The following is a 21,771-nucleotide window of genomic DNA, read 5'->3' as shown; positions in this document are numbered from 1 at the left end:
CACTTTATGTACAGACATTCCTGTGCCCAGTGCCACTTTAAAGACATACAATCTAAATGTACAAGCCATCTAATGAATTTATATTTATTGTGCTTTTTAATTATGTTATTTATCTTATTTTTTACTGTTTTTCTGTGCTGCATCAGATCCGGATTAACAATTATTTCATTCTCCTTTACACTTGTGTATTGGAAATGATATTAAACAATCTTGAACCTGGTTGAATTCAGGCCAAACTGGACAAGAAACATATATGAGAACCATGTTCACATTTAACAGGTACACACAGACAAAACATTGAAAATGCTTCTTACCGAACTTTCATCTTCCATCTCCAGGATATATGTAATGGATTCATCATCTGAAACACCACTAGGTCGACTCCATTCCAGTGCCATCCAAGTAACACCTGCGTGAATAAGCCGAGGAGAAGCTGGGACAGTGGGAACACTTCCCACTGTGTAATAGCAAACTGTTTCACTGAATTCACTGGTGAAAGAAAGAACGAACAACTTAAATGTAATCCAAAAAATGATTCATTACTGCATTTACCAAGGTAGTTGAAACAGTCAGAAAAGGTTTGACCATTGCATTAAAAAGGTTCTGAGAATGACAATTGCTGCATGTTGAATTTTTCATAATATTGATACTGAATTCTCCAACTTAAGGTACCTTGCTCTTTCTTTCAGTTTCTATTTTTAAAAAAAGGGTCATTTCTGCAGGTACCATTTCACTCCCTATCAGTATTGTTTCGTCTGCTTGGCATGTCGCACAGCCTTTCAATCATCTTATCTATTTACTGCAAATTGAGATACTTTCAGATGTAGAGTTAATAATTTCCAGGGAATTTCTACTGCCATTCACTCTAAGTAATTCCTACAGGTCTGGAAAAAAAATACTTCCACAATAATATAGATCCACTTATCAATAATTCTGATTGAAAGCAATACAAGAAGAATAATTTCCAAGGTATGGAAGGTAGGCTTGTTGAAGTGAACGGGCACTTTGTCAAAAAGGTGCGTTTTAATAAGTTTAGAGGATTTAATAATAGAGAGGAAGAAGAGAAAAAAGACTAAAGACATTTAGTCTCACAATTATCTCAAACCCAAGCATCACAGGCAAGAGGACGACTGGGTTGATCCGATGCATAAACTTGTTGTTTCTTTCCTTACCATTTAATCCTTTACTGTTTCTATTGCACTTTCTCTACTTCTTCTAATTGTCACCTGTTTTTTCAGCTAAAACGAAGAGTTCATATTCTGTTACACGAACACACAAGGGGTAACAGTAAAGGAGTATGGCACCAGTGGTACAGGCCACCTTGCACTATTAGAGAATTCAGCTCTTTCTTTCCAGTACTTGACTTTCAAACAACAGCTAACTGGAAAGTCTTCACAACTACAATGGATTAGACTTTCTTTATCCAAATAAATTGAATCCATTTACATATATTAACATTGATATTACCTACCTTAATCCAATATCATTTTTCGCAGCAAGCCTGAAGGTATATCCCACAGATGGTGACAATTTAGTCAGCTTGTACAGCTTCTGAGGTCCTTGGTAGCATTCCTTAAAAAAGTTATGCATTCCCTACATCGACAAAGTTAATCGGTTAATTCTATTTGGCTACTAAAGAAATTTACTCTTATTTACATTATTATACTCTTGACAGTTTTATAAGGAGAACTTTTAAAAGAATGCAAAATCTTACCTCATCCCATTCCAATAAGTAATTGGAGATTTTAGAACCTCCATCATTGGGCGCCTGAAACAAAAAAAAATAGACATTGTTAGATTTGGAACAAGTGAATTCATTACCATATTAATAAATATGGTCAAATGGCCAATATTGGCCTCTTGTTTGTGACATCTCTATCACATAGTTCTGACTATCTACCCCTATGCATACTCTCATAATCTTATATCAAATCACACCTGATTCTTGCAATTCAGTGAAAAGAGCTTATCCAAATCTCTCCACTTAACTGAAGTCTTCCAATCCAACGATAAGTATGTTTATTTTGTTATGCATATCTGTTCACAAGAGAAAGGCTGAAATACATTTTTGAAATGCAGCTTTTACTGTAATACAGTCTACACAAGAACACAAAATAGGAGCAGCAGCTGCTCAAGCCTGCGTTTCGTTCAGTATGATCGTGGCTGATCTTTTCCTTGGCTTCAATTCCTTTTGGAGTCATGGATTCATACAACACAGCAATAAGTCCCAAGGCCCCCCCATCTAGCTGATCTTTTAGCTCCTCCATACTAATCCATCTGTCCACATTAGATCCACATGCTTCTATACATTGCCCATTTAATTGTCTAACTACATATCTCATTACAGATTGTATTTGACACCACCAGCTTCTCTGGCAGTGAGTTCTAAGTATCAACCACTTACTTTTCAAAAATAATACTTCTGCTCAAATCCTCTTTAAAACCCTTTTGTCTCTCTTTAAACCTCTTGCTTGTGACATCGCTATCAAGGGAAAATAGTTCTGACCATCTACCCCGAGGCACGCCTCTCAATCTTGTATCAGGTAACACCTCATATTCCCACAGTTCAGGGAAAAGAGCTTATCTAATCTCTCCACTTAACTAAAGTCTTCCAATCCAACAATATCCTGGTGAATCTCCTCAGTACTCTCTGCACAGCCATTGCATCGTTCCGAACATTGCAGCGACCAGAACAGCACACATTACTCCAAGTGCAGTCTAATCAGTTTTATAAATTTGCAACATACATCAAAGTTGCTGGTGAACGCAGCAGGCCAAGCAGCATCTGTAGGAAGAGGTGCAGTCGACGTTTCAGGCCGAGACCCTTGAGTCCTGACGAAGGGTCTCGGCCTGAAACGTTGACTGCGCCTCTTCCTATAGATGCTGCTTGGCCTGCTGCATTCACCAGCAACTTTGATGTATGTTGCTTGAATTTCCAGCATCTGCAGAATTCCTGTTGTTTGAGTTTATAAATTTGCAAAGTAACATTCCAATTTTTATATTCTATCCCCCAACGTATGGGGGTCAGTAAGCTACTGTATGTGCCTATTTGACTGTCATATCTAGCTGTAATGCTACTTTCAGGAAACAATGTTTGTGAACCCCAAGATCTCTTTTGTTCATTAATATTCCTGAGTGCCCTGCCATTTATTGTAATGTCCTGTTGTGGCGACCCACTTTCTGGCACACACGAACCGGCTCACAACAGCGCGCGCAGGGGCAGAGGGCCGGCCCCAAAAAGGGCGCCAGGCCATCTTCACCAGCAGGGGGAAAATCCCGCGCGCAGAAAGGGTCTGGGAATATGCATTCCTCACAGTAGTCCCGCCCAGGGAGGACGGGAACGGGAAGGCTTTAAAGTGGGCCGCGAAGTTTGAATAAATCTCTTTCATCGCAACTGTAACTCACCGACTCCGTGTGGTTATTCTAGCGCTGTGTGTAGCACATCGCTACAATTGGTGACCCCGACTGCCCAAACGATATTTGGACCAGAGATGACCGACGCTGCATCTGTTCACGCAGTTTCGTTAAAACTGCCAAGCTTCTGGACGCTGCGACCCCATTTATGGTTCAAACAAGCAGAAGCACAATTCCACATTCGGCAGATAACCTCGGAGTCCACTCACTACTACTACGTGCTGAGCTCCCTCGACCAGGAGACTGCTGCACAAGTTGAGGAGTTTATACAGTCACCCCCGGAGGACGGCAAATACACAGCATTCAAAGCCCTGCTCATAAGGACTTTCGGACTCTCACGGCGCGAACGAGCACGCCGCTTAATGCACCTGGATGGTTTGGGAGACAGGCCGCCGTCAGCATTAATGAACGAGATGCTGGCCCTGGCTGAAGGACACAAACCCTGCCTCATGTTTGAGCAGGCGTTCCTAGAGCAACTGCCCGAGGACATATGCCTGCTGCTGTCCGACGCAGATTTCAGCAACCCCCGGGAGGTGGCGGCCCGAGCAGATGTGCTGTGGAATGCCAGGAAAGAGAGAGGGGCATCCGTCGCACAGATCACTAAGCCACGTGCCCAACGACAGACCAGACCAGGCCCGGCAGCAGAGTCTACAAAACCCGGCGACGGGAGTGAGGAGCCCAACGAACAATGGTGTTTCTACCACCAGCGGTGGGGCACGGAGGCCCGCCACTGCAGACCGCCCTGCAAATTCCCGGGAAACTCCAGGGCCAGCCGCCGCTGATGGCTACGGCGGCTGGCCATCAGGACAGCCTCCTGTATGTCTGGGGCAAGCAGTGGGGACGCCGCTTTTTGGTCGACACCGGAGCGGAGATCAGCGTCTTACCTCCAACGAGTTACGACACCCGCAACAGAGAACCGGGACCCACCCTGAGGGCCGCTAATGGCAGCACAATACGAACCTACGGCACCCGCACGGTGCGGCTACAGTTCAGCTCCAGCCGGTTCACGTGGGACTTCACACTGGCCGCCGTGGCCCAACCACTGCTGGGGGCAGATTTTCTACGAGCCCACAGCCTGCTGGTCGACTTGCAAGGGAAGCGATTAGTCCACGCCAAGACTTTTCAAATGTTCTCCCTGGGTGAAGCACAGTTGCCAGCCCCACACCTGGACTCCATCACGCTGTCCGACGATGAATTCACCAGGGTCCTGGCGGATTTCCCATCAGTACTGACACCGCAGTTCACGGCAGCCCTGCCCAGACACGGAGTACAGCACCACATCCCGACCCAGGGACCACCCCTCCACGCCCGTGCTCGAAGGCTTCCCCTGGACAAGCTCCGACTGGCGAAGGAGGAGTTCAAGAAGATGGAAGAATTAGGGATCATACGACGGTCCGACAGCCCATGGGCCTCCCCCCTTCACATGGTGCCCAAGGCAACGGGGGGCTGGAGACCATGCGGTGACTACCGCAGACTGAACGAGGCTACAACGCCAGACCGCTACCCTGTGCCGCACATTCAAGACTTCGCAGCAAACCTACACGGCGCAAGGATCTTTTCCAAGGTAGACCTCGTCCGGGGATACCATCAAATCCCTGTACATCCGGACGACATCCCCAAAACAGCACTTATCACCCCGTTCGGACTTTTCGAATTCCTCCGAATGCCGTTTGGTCTAAAGAATGCCGCACAGACTTTCCAGCGGCTAATGGACGCGGTGGGACGCGACCTGGACTTTGCATTCATCTATCTGGACGACATCCTCATAGCCAGCAGTAGTCGGCAGGAGCATCTGTCCCACCTCCGCCAGCTCTACTCCCGCCTGAGTGAATTCGGCCTTACAATCAATCCAGCCAAATGCCAGTTCGGACTCGACACCATCGACTTCCTGGGCCACAGGATTACTAAAGACGGGGCAACCCCGCTGCCCGCCAAGGTAGACGCGGTCCACCACTTCCCCCGACCCAACACAATCAAAGGCTTGCAGGAATTCGTGGGTATGGTGAATTTCTACCACCGTTTCCTCCCCTCAGCAGCCCGAACCATGCGCCCCTTGTTCACTCTAATGTCGGGTAAGGGCAAGGACATTACCTGGAACGAAGAGGCCGCAACCGCTTTCGTTAAAACCAAAGAAGCCTTGGCAAACGCCGCGATGCTAGTGCACCCCAGAACGGACGTTCCTACTGCCCTCACGGTGGACGCATCCAACACAGCAGTCGGTGGAGTGCTGGATCAACTCATCGAGGGTCGCTGGCAACCCCTAGCGTTCTTCAGCAAACACCTACGACCACCCGAACTCAAATACAGTGCTTTCGACCGGGAGCTATTGGCACTATACCTGGCAATCCGGCATTTCAGGTACTTCTTAGAAGGTAGGCCCTTCACCGCGTTCACAGGCCACAAACCACTTACCTTTGCGTTCACTAAGGTGTCCGACCCCTGGTCGTCCCGCAGCAGCGACATCTGTCCTACATCTCCGAGTACACGACGGACATCCGGCATGTCTCTGGAAAGAACAATGTCGTGGCAGACGCACTTTCCAGACCTACCATACAGGCCCTGTCCCAGGGGGTGGACTATGCAGCGCTGGCAGAGGCACAGCAGGTAGACGCTGAGATCCCCAGTTACAGGACTGCAGTCTCCGGTTTGCAGCTCCAAGACCTCCCCGTAGGCCCAGGTGAGAGGACCCTACTATGTGACGTAGCTACCGGCCAACCCTGCCCTGTCGTCCCAGCAGCCTGGCGCCGGCGGGCTTTCGAGTCCATTCACAACTTAGCGCACCCCTCCATCAGGACAACTGTCTGGCTGGTCTCCAACAGGTTCGTGTGGCATGGACTTCGTAAACAGGCCAGTGAATGGGCCAAAACGTGTATGCAGTGCCAAACGGCCAAGGTGCAGCGGTACACCAAGGCTCCACTGCAGCGGTTCGAACCCACCCGCCGGAGGTTCGACCACATCCATGTGGATATCGTGGGGCCGCTGCCAGTGTCACGAGGAGCGCGGTACCTCCTAACTATGATAGACCGGTTCACCAGATGGCCAGAGGCAGTCCCGACAGCGACACCGCCTCCGAATCCTGCGCCCGAGCACTGATCGCAACCTGGGTAGCACGCTTTGGGGTACCGGCCCACATTACCTCCGACAGGGGCGCCCAGTTCACCTCCAGCCTGTGGTCGGCTATGGCCAGACTTTTAGGAACACAGCTACACCACACAACTGCCTACCACCCAAAGTCGAACGGACTAGTGGAGCGCTTCCACCGTCACCTGAAATCGGCTCTCATGGCCCGCCTGGAGGGGCCTAACTGGGTGGACGAACTTCCCTGGGTCCTGCTCGGAATCCGCACGGCGCCCAAAGAGGATCTACACACCTCGTCGGCCGAGTTGGTGTACGGCGCGCCCCTGGTCGTCCCAGGAGAGTTCATACCAGCCCCAAGGGGGCAAGAGGAAGAACCCACAGCAGTCCTGGACAGACTACGGGAGAGGCTCGGTAACCTGGCCCCCATACCCACTTCACAGCACGGACAGAGCCCGACCTGCGTACCCAAAGACCTGCAGAACTGTAAGTTTCTTTTCGTACGACGGGGCGGACACCGGGCACCGCTACAGCGGCCCTACGAGGGGCCGTTTAAGGTGATCAGGAACAACGGGTCCACGTTCGTGCTGGACATTGGGGGGAGAGAGGAGGTTTTCACGGTGGACCGACTCAAACCGGCCCATGTGGACTTGGCGCAACCGGTCCAGGCTCAGGCACCGCGGCGCAGGGGCAGACCTCCCAAACAGAGGCCGATCCAGACTGTGGACATTGGGGGAGGTATCGCCGGTTCTGGGGGGGGGGGGGTTATGTGGCGACCCACTTTCTGGCACACATGAACCGGCTCACAACAGCGCGCGCAGGCAGAGAGCTGGCCCCAAAAAGGGCGCCAGGCCATCTTCACCAGCAGGGGGAAAATCCCGCGCGCAGAAAGGGTCTGGGAATATGCATTCCCCACAGTGGTCCTGCCCAGGGAGGGCGGGAACGGGAAGGCTTTAAAGCGGGCCGCGAAGTTTGAATAAATCTTTTTCATCGCAACTCTAACTCACCGACTCCGTGTGGTTATTCTAGCGCTGTGTGTAGCACATCGCTACACTGTCTCCATCTGTAACAATGCATCGCCTTGCACTTGTTGAGATTAAATTTCTTCTGCCAATGCTCCACCTAACTTTCCATCTGACTGATATCCTGCTGCAGGCTTGGATAACCCCCTTAACCACAATACCACTAACTTTCAAGAGATTAACTTTGTTGCATGTACATCTAAGCATCAAAACACAAATGAAATGCATCATTTGCATCAACAACCAACACTGTCTGAGAATGTGCTCGGGGCAGCCCATAAGTCTTACCATCGTTCCAACACCAACACAGCATGCTCACAACTTACTAACTCCAACTTTAGAATGTGTATGTCTTTAGGATGTGGAAGGATAGCAGAGAACCTGGAGGAAACTCACGGGAACACGAGGAGAACAAACTCACAGATAGCAACGGTAATCGAAGCCAGTCGCTGGCACAGTAAAGCATTACGTTAAACTCTATATTACTGTGTCACACTTAGCTTTCATTTCACCCACAAACGTACTAATCATAACTCTCCTCCAAAGCAGATGAAACCTGTACAAAAATGACAGGTTAAACCTAAATGGGAAGGTCAACAATATCCTTGCAGGAAAATTTGCTAGTGCAACTCCCATTTCTACACACAGCCCATTATCCTTTTGTGACACTGTCCCCTTGTCTTATAAGCCTCAGTTTTAAATGACTGTCCCCTTACCTTGTAATCCTTAAGATCTTAATTGTATTCCAAAGAATACAGATCAAACTTCTTTAGCCACTTGTGATAAGAGCAACCATCCCAGCTATTAGTTAAGTGAATTTCTTTCGGACAGACACCAACACCAGCAAATCCTTTATTAGTTAAAGGAACTACAACCTAGTACTTTACTCCAGATCTAGTATCACAAAGCATCCTGCAAAATTGTAACAATACTTCTCTATTTCTAAACTGTCACACTCTTGCAATAAACGCCACTATGACATCTGCTTTCTTAAGACCTTGCTGCTGACTTTGAGATTCATGCACAAGAACACCTAGATCCCGCTATTTTCTACCTATTTGCAGTCTCTCTCCATTTAGTTAACAATCTAACTTTTCACTCCTCCAACTTAAGGAAATGACCTCTACATTAAACTGTCAAGTATTTACTCACTCAATTAACCAAGCTATATTACTGTTACAGAACTCAAATATCATAGGTTGCTGTCAAAGTCATTCACAAACTTGGATACTTTAGTTCACCCCTTCCAGCTCATTTATAATGTATATAATTCATTGCTGAAAATTGATCCTTTGGGAACTCCACCCACTACACCTCCAGCATGAAATAAAACTTAGTGTTCAAGTCTCTTTGCTAACAGAAAATAATGAAAATTCCTACCTTCCATTGCAAGCTCAGACTGGTTTTGGTTCTACTAGTTAGTTTTGGTGGAGCTGGACAATCAGGTTCAATGATTGCTGTGGTAAAGCTTGTCGGCTCTGAAGCAAATCCTTTTACTGAGTTACACATTGCTGAAACTCTGTATCAGAGGGAAAAAAAGCCATTTTGTGAACAGTTCTACAACAGCATATGTGACAGAGAATTTACTTCTATGTTTCTAGAATTAATTTGTCAGAAATACAATAAACCTTTACAACCACTGAACTATACCAAACAGTATGACAGCTGATACAACCTTTGATGCTATGCTAGCAATAAACATGCAAATTTATAAATAGAATTTCACACACTTAGTTACGGTTCTGTCCACCAGCCTGGGGTAGTTGAAAAATGGGAAACTATTCTTCACCTTTTTTTTTATGGTCATGCTTGTGACAGTTGAACTGGTAGCCTAACCTCTTTCTGATCAAAGCGACCAAAAAAAAAACAAGAAAACCTGCAGATGCTGGAAATCAAAGACAGAGACACACACAGGCACAGACAGACAGACAGACACACACACTCTCTCTCTCTCTCTCTCTCGACTATTTACTCTTTTCCATCGATGCTGCCTGGCCTGCCAAGTTCCTCCAACATTTTGTGTGTGTTGTCCTGATCAAAGTGAAACTGCTTCAGGCACAGGTGAATGCACTGTGTCCTAAAATGATACCCATATTATATCGGGGCGGAGATACATCTCTACTAAAAGTGGTGTAAGGCACTCTTTCCTTTGGCTAGCCTGCAGGTCACCTTTGGGCAAGCTGTAGCACCTGCTTAGCACAATCCCCCACCGGATCAGGGTCACTTGAAGCCATCGAAGCAGGCGATAGATGACTGCCTTGTAAAGACAGTAGCCAGTTGAACGCAATGGCAAACCACTAATGTAGAAAAAATTGGCAAGAACAATCATGGACAATAGGCCATGATCACTCACATCATATGATGAGGCAGAAAATGATGATGACGACGATGACTTATATGTCTGATTGTCAGAAGTTGCTTTGTCATGACTGGTTAGTTTAGAAACTGCAGCTGCTTTTCCCATTGGTTAGCTGCCTGGTGTCCAGTTTCAAATATCCTGGGTATATGGAGAGCACGTGTGAGAGGTTCTTTCTCTTTCTCCCCTTGTTTAAGGCAAGGGGTGCACATGACTATTGGGAAGGTATGCTCTGCGTGTGATTTTAGCTAAGTATGTTTGTTGAATATTCAACTTTATAGTTTCTGTAACTTGGGAAACACGAATGTTTGGTCAAACTTTTACCGTTTGTAAATAAATCATTAATATACATTTTCACAGTCAGTGTTTTCTGTATCACCTGCCAGATCCACAAACCTGATTCAACATTATACCATCGTATAGCTCTGCACCTTGCTTACCCATAACAAGATCAAGTACAGGAAGGAGTCATTGCTATTAGTGATAAAATATAACTGAGTGCTGCTTAAGAATTGGAAGTGTGTCAAGTTTAACTGACGTAGAGAGTAAGGAAACAGCCTTTTCAATTTCTTTTAATATACTATATACGCTGGGTAATAAAGTGATTGAATATAAATGGGTAAAACTGCACTGGAATCAGATGTACACCTGAAAATTTGAATAACTCACAAAACTTAATTCTTTTAAGATTTAAATGCTCTTTGTATACCAAATCTTATGAATATGGGCCACATTTAATTCCACAAATAAGCCTGCTTGAACACCAGTCAGCTAGGTGAAACACCAGCTCTATTTTGCCCTCCACTAACACGGCCTGAGCAGTTCAGTATTTCAAGCATTTTCTTTTTATTTCAGATTTCCAACATCTGCAGGCTTTTGCTTTTAGCTATCAGATTGTAATAAAGAACAGTTGATGCACAAGAAAATTCAATTGCAGAACAAACTAAAAATGTCTAAATATGGCCATTGTTCAGTGGATTAATGATTAATCTGGTGCTAAAGAAAGAATACTTCAGATTTAGTACTTCACCCATGCTGAAGTTCTGATGCTAGCACAGCAATAGGACTGCTGCAATTAGTCTCAGTTCAAAATACAAAGCAACCAACATTCTCATTGCAAGATGAAGTTCACTGAATACACTTGAATGGTGGGCGATGACAAAGCTGGGATAATCTCTTAGGATGACTAAAACATTTGAGAAACAGTTTGTACCTGGAATAATTGAACACATTAGCGGGAAAAATGTGAAGAAAATGCAAGAGGAATGTTTGTAATAAATGACATTGTACAAATGGTTTTAAGATCAATCTAGGAGTCAATCTCATAAAGGTTGAATATCACAACCACCAAACATAGGTCACGTTTTTATTTGGTGATCACAAACTGGCCTAGCTGCTGAAATCATTACATATATCATTCCTTCCTCCCACTTCTTTAAGCAAGTTTCTAAATTAAACACTCTCTACTATCAATACAAATCAATCTAAATGTCATTATTTAAATGAGCCATGTGTAAAAGAGGGCACATAAATTATACACACAAAATAAGTTTGTACCTAACATGATATTCTGTGGCAGGTCGCAGTTCGGATATTGTGACTGTTGTTTCTTCGCCACTGAAAATTAAAGAAAAGACTTTAACTGAAAAAAGTAATTTTTATCTGTCATATAACACTTATTACAGCAGCATATGTCTCTTCATGTCTATTATTATACCGAAGACCAAGTCATTTAAAATGATAAAAAAGTGGTGGTCTTGGTTTGAACATCCTGGGAATCTTCACTGTACCCTTCCTTCCAGCAATTCCATCCAACTTTGTTTCCTGTGACTAAATCAGTTTTCTATCAAGTGGCTACATACAGCCTTCTTTATTTCATGACTTTCAATCTTGATGATGAACTGTAAAACTCCAATAATCCACTATTCAACTATAGGATATCCTAAAGATTCAGCATCTGGGCCAGCCTTTCCACCCACTACATCACCTTCCCATGCATTCTCTTCTAGCTCGCAGTAGGGTCCCAGTTCTTTCATTCTCTTTAAACTGACCAGAACCTATTTCCCATGTTTCCACCTTAGCGGATTCCAGAAAAAATGAATTAAAAGTGTTTTGTGGTACTACAAGAAAAATCTATTTGTTCAAAGAATCCACCACAGAAGTCCTGATTATGTCAGATTATTGGAGTCTTACATATAACAGTACTTGTATACTTTCCTCATTAACCCTGAATATTTTTGAGTTAGACAAAAACTGCCTTCAATTAATCTATGCTGCCTTTCTCTAATCAATGTATGCTAATTTAGTTTTTGATTTATTGTTTCTCAATCTTTTCCCCACCACTGAGATTAAACTAAAACTAACTGAAAAAGGATCTAGAGCTTTCCCAGCGTATATGATGAATAAACACTTCTCAGACTTCCAGCTTGGTACAAGTATTGATTACAACCAACATTTCGATAACAAACTCTCCCATCTTCCCTGATCATCCCTGATGAAAATGGCAGAGCTTGTGATGAAAATGTTGGCTATAACCGATACCTCTATGCGCCTGGAAGCCCGAGAAGAGTTTATTCCTTAAAACTAACTGGTCTGCAGGCACAGGTTATATAATCACATTCATTATTGAACAAGTGCATAGCATTTGCAGTTTTCCACTCCTCCAGTATCATCCACACCCTGTTAATATATGCATGATTATGGCCAGAGCCCCTGTAAATTCCTCTCTTATTGATTCCCCTGTCCACCCAAGATACATGCTGTCTACACCAGTTTATTCATTCACTTTGCCCACACCAGGCTTTTTCCATACATCCTCGTATTAGCCCGTCCAGAATCTCAACCACATTTTCTTCACCAGGCTGTAGAAGCACCGCCTTCCTTGGTAAAAGCTGACGTAATTTCAGTCATAGCTCCATGAAGAAAGCAATACAGGCAAAGAGCAACCAAAGAGCTCAAGACAAACATTGAGTTGTACACACCAGTGAGAAGAAGGTTTTACTACAAAAGAATCAAAGTGAAAATAGAAACTAAAATAAAAAAGGTAAAGGTTAGCTGCCAGCATAAATGGGAATCCAGAACTGTTATATAACACACACATTATGGAGACTCATAGTTATACAGCAGGGAAACTGGCCTGTTAGCCCAATTCTTCCACGGTGTGCCAAAATGCCTACCTGAACTAGTCCCACTTACCTACATTTGGCCCACATCCCTCTACACCTTTCTTATCCATGAACCTATCCAAATAGCTTTTAAATATTGTAATTGTTCCACCTATACTACTTCTTCTGGCAACTCATTCCATATACCCACCACCTGTGTGTGGGAAAAGATGTCTTTCAGATTCCCTTTCAAATCTTTCCCCTCCCACTTTAAATCTGTTTCCTCTAGTTTTAGACTCACTTATTCTGGGAGAAGACTGCGACTCTCTACTCTACCTATGCCCCTTGTAATCTTGTACGCCTATCCAATCACACCTCAATCTCCCTTGCTTCAGGAAAAACAGTCCCACCCTATCCAATCCTTCCTTTAACTCAAGTTCTCCAATCCAATACATCGTAAAAGGGTAGTACATGGAGAAAAGGGCCGTTCAGGGTCAATGATGCAACCTTGCACTTGGTTATTCAAGATTCAATGGAGTACTTTACATCTCTCTTTACCTGGGAAGGTGCTTCCAAAGTAACAGTCAAGGTAGAGATAGATGAGACACCGGATCAGCTAAAAACTAAGGGTACTATTGCCTGAACTTTGAATAGGTTAGTATTTGCAATCAGATGCATGCACTCTCTAATTTTGATAGAGGTACAAAGGAAATTGCAGTGGTATGGTAGATCTTGATAGATAGTTGCTATTAGTGTTAAGGGTGAAAACTGGAGAAAGTCTGCATTGGAGCCTTCATGATACAACTAGAAAAATATATGATAAGGAAGAATTTAGGAGATGAAAAAGAAGGAGCTAAGGTGAAGAGATAGTGAATTGCTCTGGTGGAGATCTGGCAGATATGACGGGCCAAATAGTCTTCTTTGCTGCAACCTTCCACAATTCCATGAATAAATTCCCATCTCAAGTCCCTAGTAACCTCTCCCATCACACACCCTTTTCCTGCTACAACCCTGTAGAATATTTTCACTTTCTTCTTCACATGAACCAACTCACCAAGGCTTAGCTGTCAATCAATATTTTATAGTTTCTCGTTGCTTAATAAGCACTGTTTTCTATTCTTTCCAACAAAGTAACTTGACAGTCATCTCTCATTATACTCTGCTACCTCCTGCTCTCTCATTTAAACTACGAAGATCTTTACAGACACTGCTTCTTCTTCACAATTCACCTGTCATTAACTTTCTAAATGAAATCAGACACAAAAATTGTTTTACAAACAGAGCGAGCGGTTTTCTCCAGCATGCATATGGTGGGCTGAGCAGCTGTGTTCTAGGCATTAACTTTTGGTGATTCACATTAGATATCATTATCATAATGTTATACAGCTTAGAAACAGGCTTTTTGGCTCAACTGGGGTGAATCCAACGGTAAAACAAGTTCAGCTAATGGCTGTATATTGCACGTTCCCATGACTAACTATAGGGATCAAATGTTGAGGCTACAGAGAAACCGATCTTATGAATAACATGCTGCGATTAAAATGGAAGTTCAATCTGCGACAGTACTGAATGCCCCAAAGGCAGCCCTACATGCTAAAAGTAGAACCTTAAACAGGTCATGATAAAATTAAAATCAAACCAGTACACTTACATATAAATCACTTTGAATTTCTCACTTGTGCCAGTGTTTGATATTGAAACTTCATATGTGCAATCTACTTGTAACTGATCAACATTATCATCCAAATCCACTGAACTTGAGGGTGGAGTCCAAGACAAGACAACTGATTTTCCTTTAATTTCAGATACCTAAAATCAGGATTGTAATGAAACACAGACACATAATGTTAACAGGATGGTAAAGACTGAACCTTCAAATGTGGAAAAGTGTTCCAAGACAAACATCAAACAAATAGATGCACAATCAAAAGATACTGTTAATCAGGTGACTGAAAGTTCCATCAACGGAAAGGAGTTTCTGAGAGACGTTTAGGAAGGAAATTCTGGATAGAGAACATTTTCAATATGGTTAAAAAAGATCCATTTTCCCAAGACCTAAATTAAGTTATATAGCAACAAGAGAATTAATCACAGGATATGAAATTTAAATGAGGCTTTGGAATTGCCATATGGTATCTGAAGTCAAGTTTAGAAACTTGATGGAAAGCATATAGGGTGTTAGTCTGTAGAACTGGATATCAAATTTGAAAATAGGTGGGGTGGGAGGAGGGAGAGCACCTGACAGTGTTGGTGGTGGTGTAGAATCCATGTCAGTTTGTGATGGGATAAACATCACAGGTTTGGTCCCAACAACCATGAAAGAGGATCACAGAAAACCCGTGAAGGAGAAGGTCACCGGCCCATTGAGTCAGTGTTGGTCAACTCACCTTACAGGACCTGACCTACAGCCCTACAAGTGGGTAATGGCCCTTCAAACAGACATCCTAATATATGCTGAACTCTGACGTCCAAACTCTACTAACATCAGACTAATCGCTACATTATGAGTGTGTGTTTAATATATCACACACACATATATATAAAAAATGATACAAAACACTACAATACAGGAGTAGATCCTTTGGCTTATAGTGTCAATGTAGATCATGATGCCAAATTAAACCAAACCTACCCTGCAGAACATGGTCTATATCCCTCCCTGTTCATGTGCTTGTCTAAATGGCTTTTAAACATCATTAGATTATCTGCTTCCCCACACTCATCTACTAAACAAAACTTGTCTTTCACAACAACTTTAACCTATTCCCCTCTCACCTTAAGGATCTGCCATCTATTATCGGACAGAGAAAAATATCATTGACTGTCCACCCTATTGATACTTCTCACTGATTTTATAAACACCCATTAGGTCTCCCCTTGGCCTCCCCTCGTGGTCCAGAGAACGCAATCCAAGTTTGTGCAGCTCTCCTTACAACTTTCCATAGCTTTATACTTATTAGTTGAGGTTCAGATGGGTCTATTGAGGAATATAGGGAAACAAGAAAGGAGCTTAAGAAGGGGCTGAGGAGAGCAAGAAGGGGGCATGAGAAGGCCTTGGCGAGTAGGGTAAAGGAAAACCCCAAGGCATTCTTCAATTATGTGAAGAAAAAAAAAGGATGACAGTAGTGAAGGTAGGACCGATTACAGATAAAGGCGGGAAGATGTGCCTGAAGGCTGTGGAAGTGAGCGAGGTCCTCAATGAATACTTCTCTTCGGTATTCACCAATGAGAGGGAACTTGATGACAGTGAAGACAATATGAGGGAGGTTGATTTTCTGGAGCATGTTGATATTAAGGGAGAGGAGGTGTTGCAGTTGTTAAAATACATTAGGACGGATATGTCCCCGGGGCCTGACGGAATATTCCCCAGGCTGCTCCACGAGGCGAGGGAAGAGATTGCTGAGCCTCTGGCTAGGACCTTTATGTCCTCGTTGTCTACGAGAATGGTACCAGAGGATTGGAGGGAGGCGAATGTTGTCCCCTTGTTCAATAAAGGTAGTAGGGATAGTCCGGGTAATTACAGACCAGTGAGCCTTAAGTCTGTGGTGGGAAAGCTGTTGGAAAAGATTCTTAGAGATAGGATCTATGGGCATTTAGACAATCATGGTCTGATCAGGTTCGGGGACCTCTACTTTTCGTGAATTTTATTAACAACCTGGATGTGGGGGTAGAAGGGTGGGTTGGCAAGTTTGCAGATGACACAAAGGTTGGTGGTGTTGTAGATAGTGTAGAGGATTGTCGAAGATTGCAGAAAGACATTGATAGGATGCAGAAGTGGACTGAGAAGTGGCAGATGGAGTTCAACCCGGAGAAGTGTGAGATGGTACACTTTGGAAGGACAAACTCCAAGGCAGAGTACAAAATAAATGGCAGGATACTTGGTAGTGTGGAGGAGCAGAGGGATCTGGGGGTACATGTCCACAGATCCCTGAAAGTTGTCTCACAGGTAGATAGGGTAGTTAAGAAAGCTTATGGGGTGTTAGCTTTCATAAGTCGAGGGATAGAGTTTAAGAGTCGCGGGGTAATGATGCAGCTCTATAAAACTCTGGTTAGGCCATACTTGGAGTACTGTGTCCAGTTCTGGTAGCCTCACTATAGGAAGGATGTAGAAGTATTGGAAAGGGTACAGAGGAGATTTACCAGAATGCTGCCTGGTTTAGAGAGTATGCATTATGATCAGAGATTAAGTTAACCCTCTCATTCCCAGAATCATTCCAGTGAATCTTCTCCGTACCCTCTCCAACGTCAGCACATCCTTTCTTAAGTAAGGAGACCAAAGCTGCCACAGTACTCCAAGTGAGGTCTCACCAGCACCTTTTAGAGCCTCAACATCACATCCCTGCTCCTATACTCTATTCCTCTAGAAATGAATGCCAACATTGCATTCGCCTTCTTCACTACTGACTCAACCTGGAGGTTAACTTTAAGGGAATCCTGTACGAGGACTCCCAAGTCACGTTGCATCTCAAAACTTCGAACTCTCTCCCCATTTAAATGATAGTCTGCCCGTTTATTACTTCTGCCAAAGTGCATAACCATACACTTTCCAACATTGTATTTCATTTGCCACTTCTTTGCCCATTCTTCCAATCTATCCAAGTCTCTCTGCAGACTCTGTTTCCTCAGCACTACTGGCCCCTCCACCTATCTTCGTATCGTCAGCAAACTTAGCCACAAAGCCATCTATTCCATAATCCAAATCGTTGACATACAATGTAAAAAGAAGCGGCCCCAACACAGACCCCTGTGGAACACCACTGGTAACCGGCAACCAACCAGAATAGGATCCCTTTATTCCCACTCTCTGTTTCCTGCCAATCAGCCAACGTTCTATCCACGTATGTAACTTTCCCGTAATTCCATGGGCTCTTATCTTGTTAAGTAGCCTCATGTGTGGCACCTTGTCAAAGGCCTTCTGAAAATCCAAATATACAACATCAACTGCATTTCCCTTGTCTAGCCTACTGGTAATTTCCTCAAAAAATTGTAATAGGTTTATCAGGCAGGATTTTCCTTCAAGGAATCCATGCTGAGTTCTGCCCATCTTGTCAGATGCCTCCAGGTACTCTGTAACCTCATCCTTGACAATCGACTCCAACAACTTCCCAACCATTGATGTCAAGCTAACAGATCTATAATATCCTTTTTGCTTCCTTGCTCCCTTCTTAAATAGCGGAGTGACATTTGCAATCTTCCAGTCCTCCGGAACCATGCCAGAATCTATCGACTTTTGAAAGAACAAGGACTGTTAGGTTGAAATCAGCTTCTTCCCCAAGGCTATGAGAGTTCTGAACACTCAGCTACCACACAGTACACATTACTTATGACAGCATCAGTAGAAGTAATACTGTTGTATATTTAACCATTTTTAGTGGGCACTTTATTTCAACTTCTTCAACTGCAGAACACCAATTCAAAAGGTTCAAAAGTTCATTTATTATCAAAGTATTCAACTTTGAAATTCTATTTCGCCAGATAGCCACGGAACCAGAAAAGACAAGAATGGCAGCAAGGTCACCAAACCCCAAATATCCCCAACCCCACACAAAAACAGTGAACAAAACAGAACAGGCACATCAACCCCAAATCCCCTCTCCAGCACACAATAAAACAAGAAAGATCGAGCGGGAAACGCAGAATACAAAAACTGTAAGACTGAAAAAAGCCCATAATATCATTGTGTTAATATTTTGTGCTGTATATAATGTACAGTATATGATTTCTGGGTTGGCTGCCAGTGTCTGGTGGTGTTCCAGAGGAGTTCGTATCAGTTCCATGATGTTTCACATATGTTAATAATCTGAATGGTGAAATTGATGGCGTTGTGGCCAAATTTCCTGATAATACAAAGATAGGTTGAATAGCAGGTAGTGTTCATGAAGCAGAAAATCTGCAGAAGGACTTGGACAAATTAGGAGAATGGGCACAGAAGTGGTACATTGAATACAGCGTAGGAAAGTGCATGGTCATGCAGTTTGATAGAAGGAATAAAGGCATAGACTATTTTCTAAATGGGGAGCAAATTCAGAAATCAGAGATGCAAAGGGACTTGGTAGTTCCAATGCAGGAATCCTTAAAGATTAGGTTGCAAGTTGAGTCAGTAGTAAGGAAAGCAAATGCAATGTTAGCATTCATTGGAAGAGGTCTAGAATATAAATGCAAGAATTTAAATCTGAGGCGATATAAGGCACTGGTCAGACCACACTTGGATCTCTATGAGTGGCTTTGGGCCCCACATCTAAGAAAGTGTGGGCTGGCATTGGAGAGGATCCAAGGGAGGTTTACGATAATGATCCTTAGAATGAGAGTTAACCTATGAGGACCGTTTCATGGCTCTGGAGTACTTGCTGGAGTTTAGCAGTATGAGGGTTTCTCATTTAAACCTACCAAATATTGAAAGGTGTAGATAGAATGGATGTGGAAAAGATGTTTCCAGTAGCAGAGGACATAGCCTCAGAAAAGGACGTCGATTTAGAAGAGGGATGAAGAGGAATTTCTTCAGAGGATGGTGAATCTGTGGAACCCATCGCCACAGATGGCTGTAGCAGCACAGTCATTAGGTATACTTCAAGCAAATGTTGATAGGTTCTTACTTAGCAGGAGTGTCAACAGTTATCGGGAGCAGTTAGGAGAACAGGGTTGAGGGGGAAAATACATCAGCCATGATCAAATGGCAAAGGAGACTCAATGGGCTGAAAAGCACAATTCAGCTCCCATGTGTTATGGTCTTCTATTCTATTTATTGGCATGTTTCATCTATGGAGGGGAACAGTCGACATTTTGGACCAAATCCTTCACGGGTCCTGATGAAGGTTCTCGGCCCAATATGTCACAAGTTTATTCACATCACATAGATGCTGCCTGAATTACTGAGCTCCTCCTGCAAGTTTGCTCAAGATTTCCGTCATCTGCAGTATCTCTTGTATTTATTACCAGCATGCTTGCCTTCACTATCAGGGCATTGAGTACAGGAGTTGAGAGGCCATATTACAACTGTTCAAAATGTTAGTAAGACCACATTTGGAGTGCTGTGTTGAGTTCTGATTGCTCTGCTATAGGAAGGGTGTCATTAAACAGGAAAAGCGTAAAAAGGATTTAACTAGGGCTGGCGGGGAGGGGGGGGGTAGTTCACTTAAAGGGGGATGTTGGATAGGCCAAGGCATTCTTGCTTAGAGGTTTATAAAATCATGTGGGCTATCAACGCACAGTCCCCAAGGCATGGAATTCAAAACTAGTGGTTTAAAGTGAGAGGGGAAAGATTTAAAAGAGACCATATGGCGGCGAATATGTAGAATGAGCTGCCAAAACAAGTGGTAGACAAGTACAATTATAACATTTATTTCACATCTGGACAGGTACATGGATATAAAGGGTTTGGTCAAATGCAGGCAATTCGGACTAGCTCAGTCAGATAATTTGATCAGTATGGACAATGGCTTGTTTCCATGTTCTCTAATCTCTCTTAACATCACATTCACAGCACCTGGGTTCCCCTGGACTTCTTAATATCATCCCATTTCATCCTTATCAAACACACAATGAACCTTTGTATCACCTTCAAACTTCTTTCTCATGCTCCCAGCAGTTAAAAATTCAAGTTATTAATATGCCAATTACCTGCACCAGAACAGTTTCGATTTAAAGCAACTGACCTGAAACACCAACTCTGTTTCTCTCTCCAAAGATGCAGCCTTCATCTGCAGAGCATCTCAGCATTTTTGGTTTTTAAATTAATCTATACACATACACTGAGTAGCTCATTAACACAAATATCTCACCAGTCAATCCTGTGGCAGCAATTCAATGCATAAAGCATGCAGACACGGTCAAGAGGTTCAGTTGTTGTTCACACTAAACATCAGAATTGGGAAGAAATGTACCGTAAGTGACTTTGTCTGTGGAATGATTGCTGGTGACAGACAGGATGGTTTGAATATCACAGAAACTGCAAAGCACCCGGGAATTTCACGAACAACAGTCTTTAGAGTTTACAGAGAATGGTGTGAGAAACAAAAAGACATCAGTGAGCGGCAGCTCTGCTGGCAAAAACATCTTGTTAATGAGAGAAGTCAGAGAAGAAAGGCTGTTCCGGTTCAAGCTGACAGAAAGGCCACAGTAACTGAAATAAACATGTTACAACAGTGTTGCGCAGATGAACATCTCTGAACGTACAATACGTTGAACTTTGAAGTGGATGGGCTACAGCAGTAGAAGACCATGCCGGGAACCATCCCCGTACTCAATAAAGTGGCCACTGAGTGTACTGTGTCTTATCCAAAAATGGATGCAGAACTAGCAGTCTCACAGCAACAAGGATTAAAACATTAAGAGGCAGAACCAGGTGTTGTAAATGAACATTTAGGAAGTATTTCAAAAGATCTTCAAATACTTTGCCAGAAAAATCACATTAATGAGGAAAAGGGAGAGGTAAAGAATAGTTTTTGAAGGAGACAAAAGTTCAAGCAGTATGGATAGGATGAGAAATTATTGTTACAGATGTGCTATTATTAATTTGGTACGCAGGAAATAAGTGATGGATAATTACACTGAGGTGAACAAACAGGCTAATGTTATTTCCCTCTTCAAGGGTGGCAGATGGTTCTGGACAGTATTCTACATCACACATACAAAGGATGCAATTCTGATTCAGAGTCTTTCAGTCCTGTGATCATAACAGGAAACTGAGTATTTTAATAGTTGTGATGGGGGTGTGTAGATATTCCCAACATGTTCAATTATACAAGTTCAAGGATGAGGTGGGGATTATATGAGAACAGAGAGACCAACTGTTTTTGAGGAC

General features: G+C 43.6%; 1 protein-coding gene across 2 annotated transcripts in view; it reads right to left on the bottom strand.

Moving 5' to 3' along the window:
• Positions 1-21,771, bottom strand: part of LOC134352937 (fibronectin type-III domain-containing protein 3A-like) — a 162,389-nt gene that overhangs the window by 45,920 nt on the left and 94,698 nt on the right. For both annotated transcript variants that reach the window (XM_063060584.1, XM_063060585.1), the window contains exons 8-13: positions 14,623-14,780; positions 11,425-11,484; positions 8,892-9,030; positions 1,715-1,768; positions 1,472-1,593; positions 315-489 (exon numbers count right to left, since the gene is read on the bottom strand). In XM_063060584.1, coding sequence (XP_062916654.1) covers positions 315-489; positions 1,472-1,593; positions 1,715-1,768; positions 8,892-9,030; positions 11,425-11,484; positions 14,623-14,780 — 708 coding nt within the window. The remainder of the gene's footprint in view (positions 1-314; positions 490-1,471; positions 1,594-1,714; positions 1,769-8,891; positions 9,031-11,424; positions 11,485-14,622; positions 14,781-21,771) is intronic.

This window comes from Mobula hypostoma, chromosome 10 (assembly GCF_963921235.1).
Source record: "Mobula hypostoma chromosome 10, sMobHyp1.1, whole genome shotgun sequence".
NCBI lineage: Eukaryota > Metazoa > Chordata > Chondrichthyes > Myliobatiformes > Myliobatidae > Mobula > Mobula hypostoma.
This window is presented reverse-complemented; position numbering and strand designations above follow the sequence as displayed.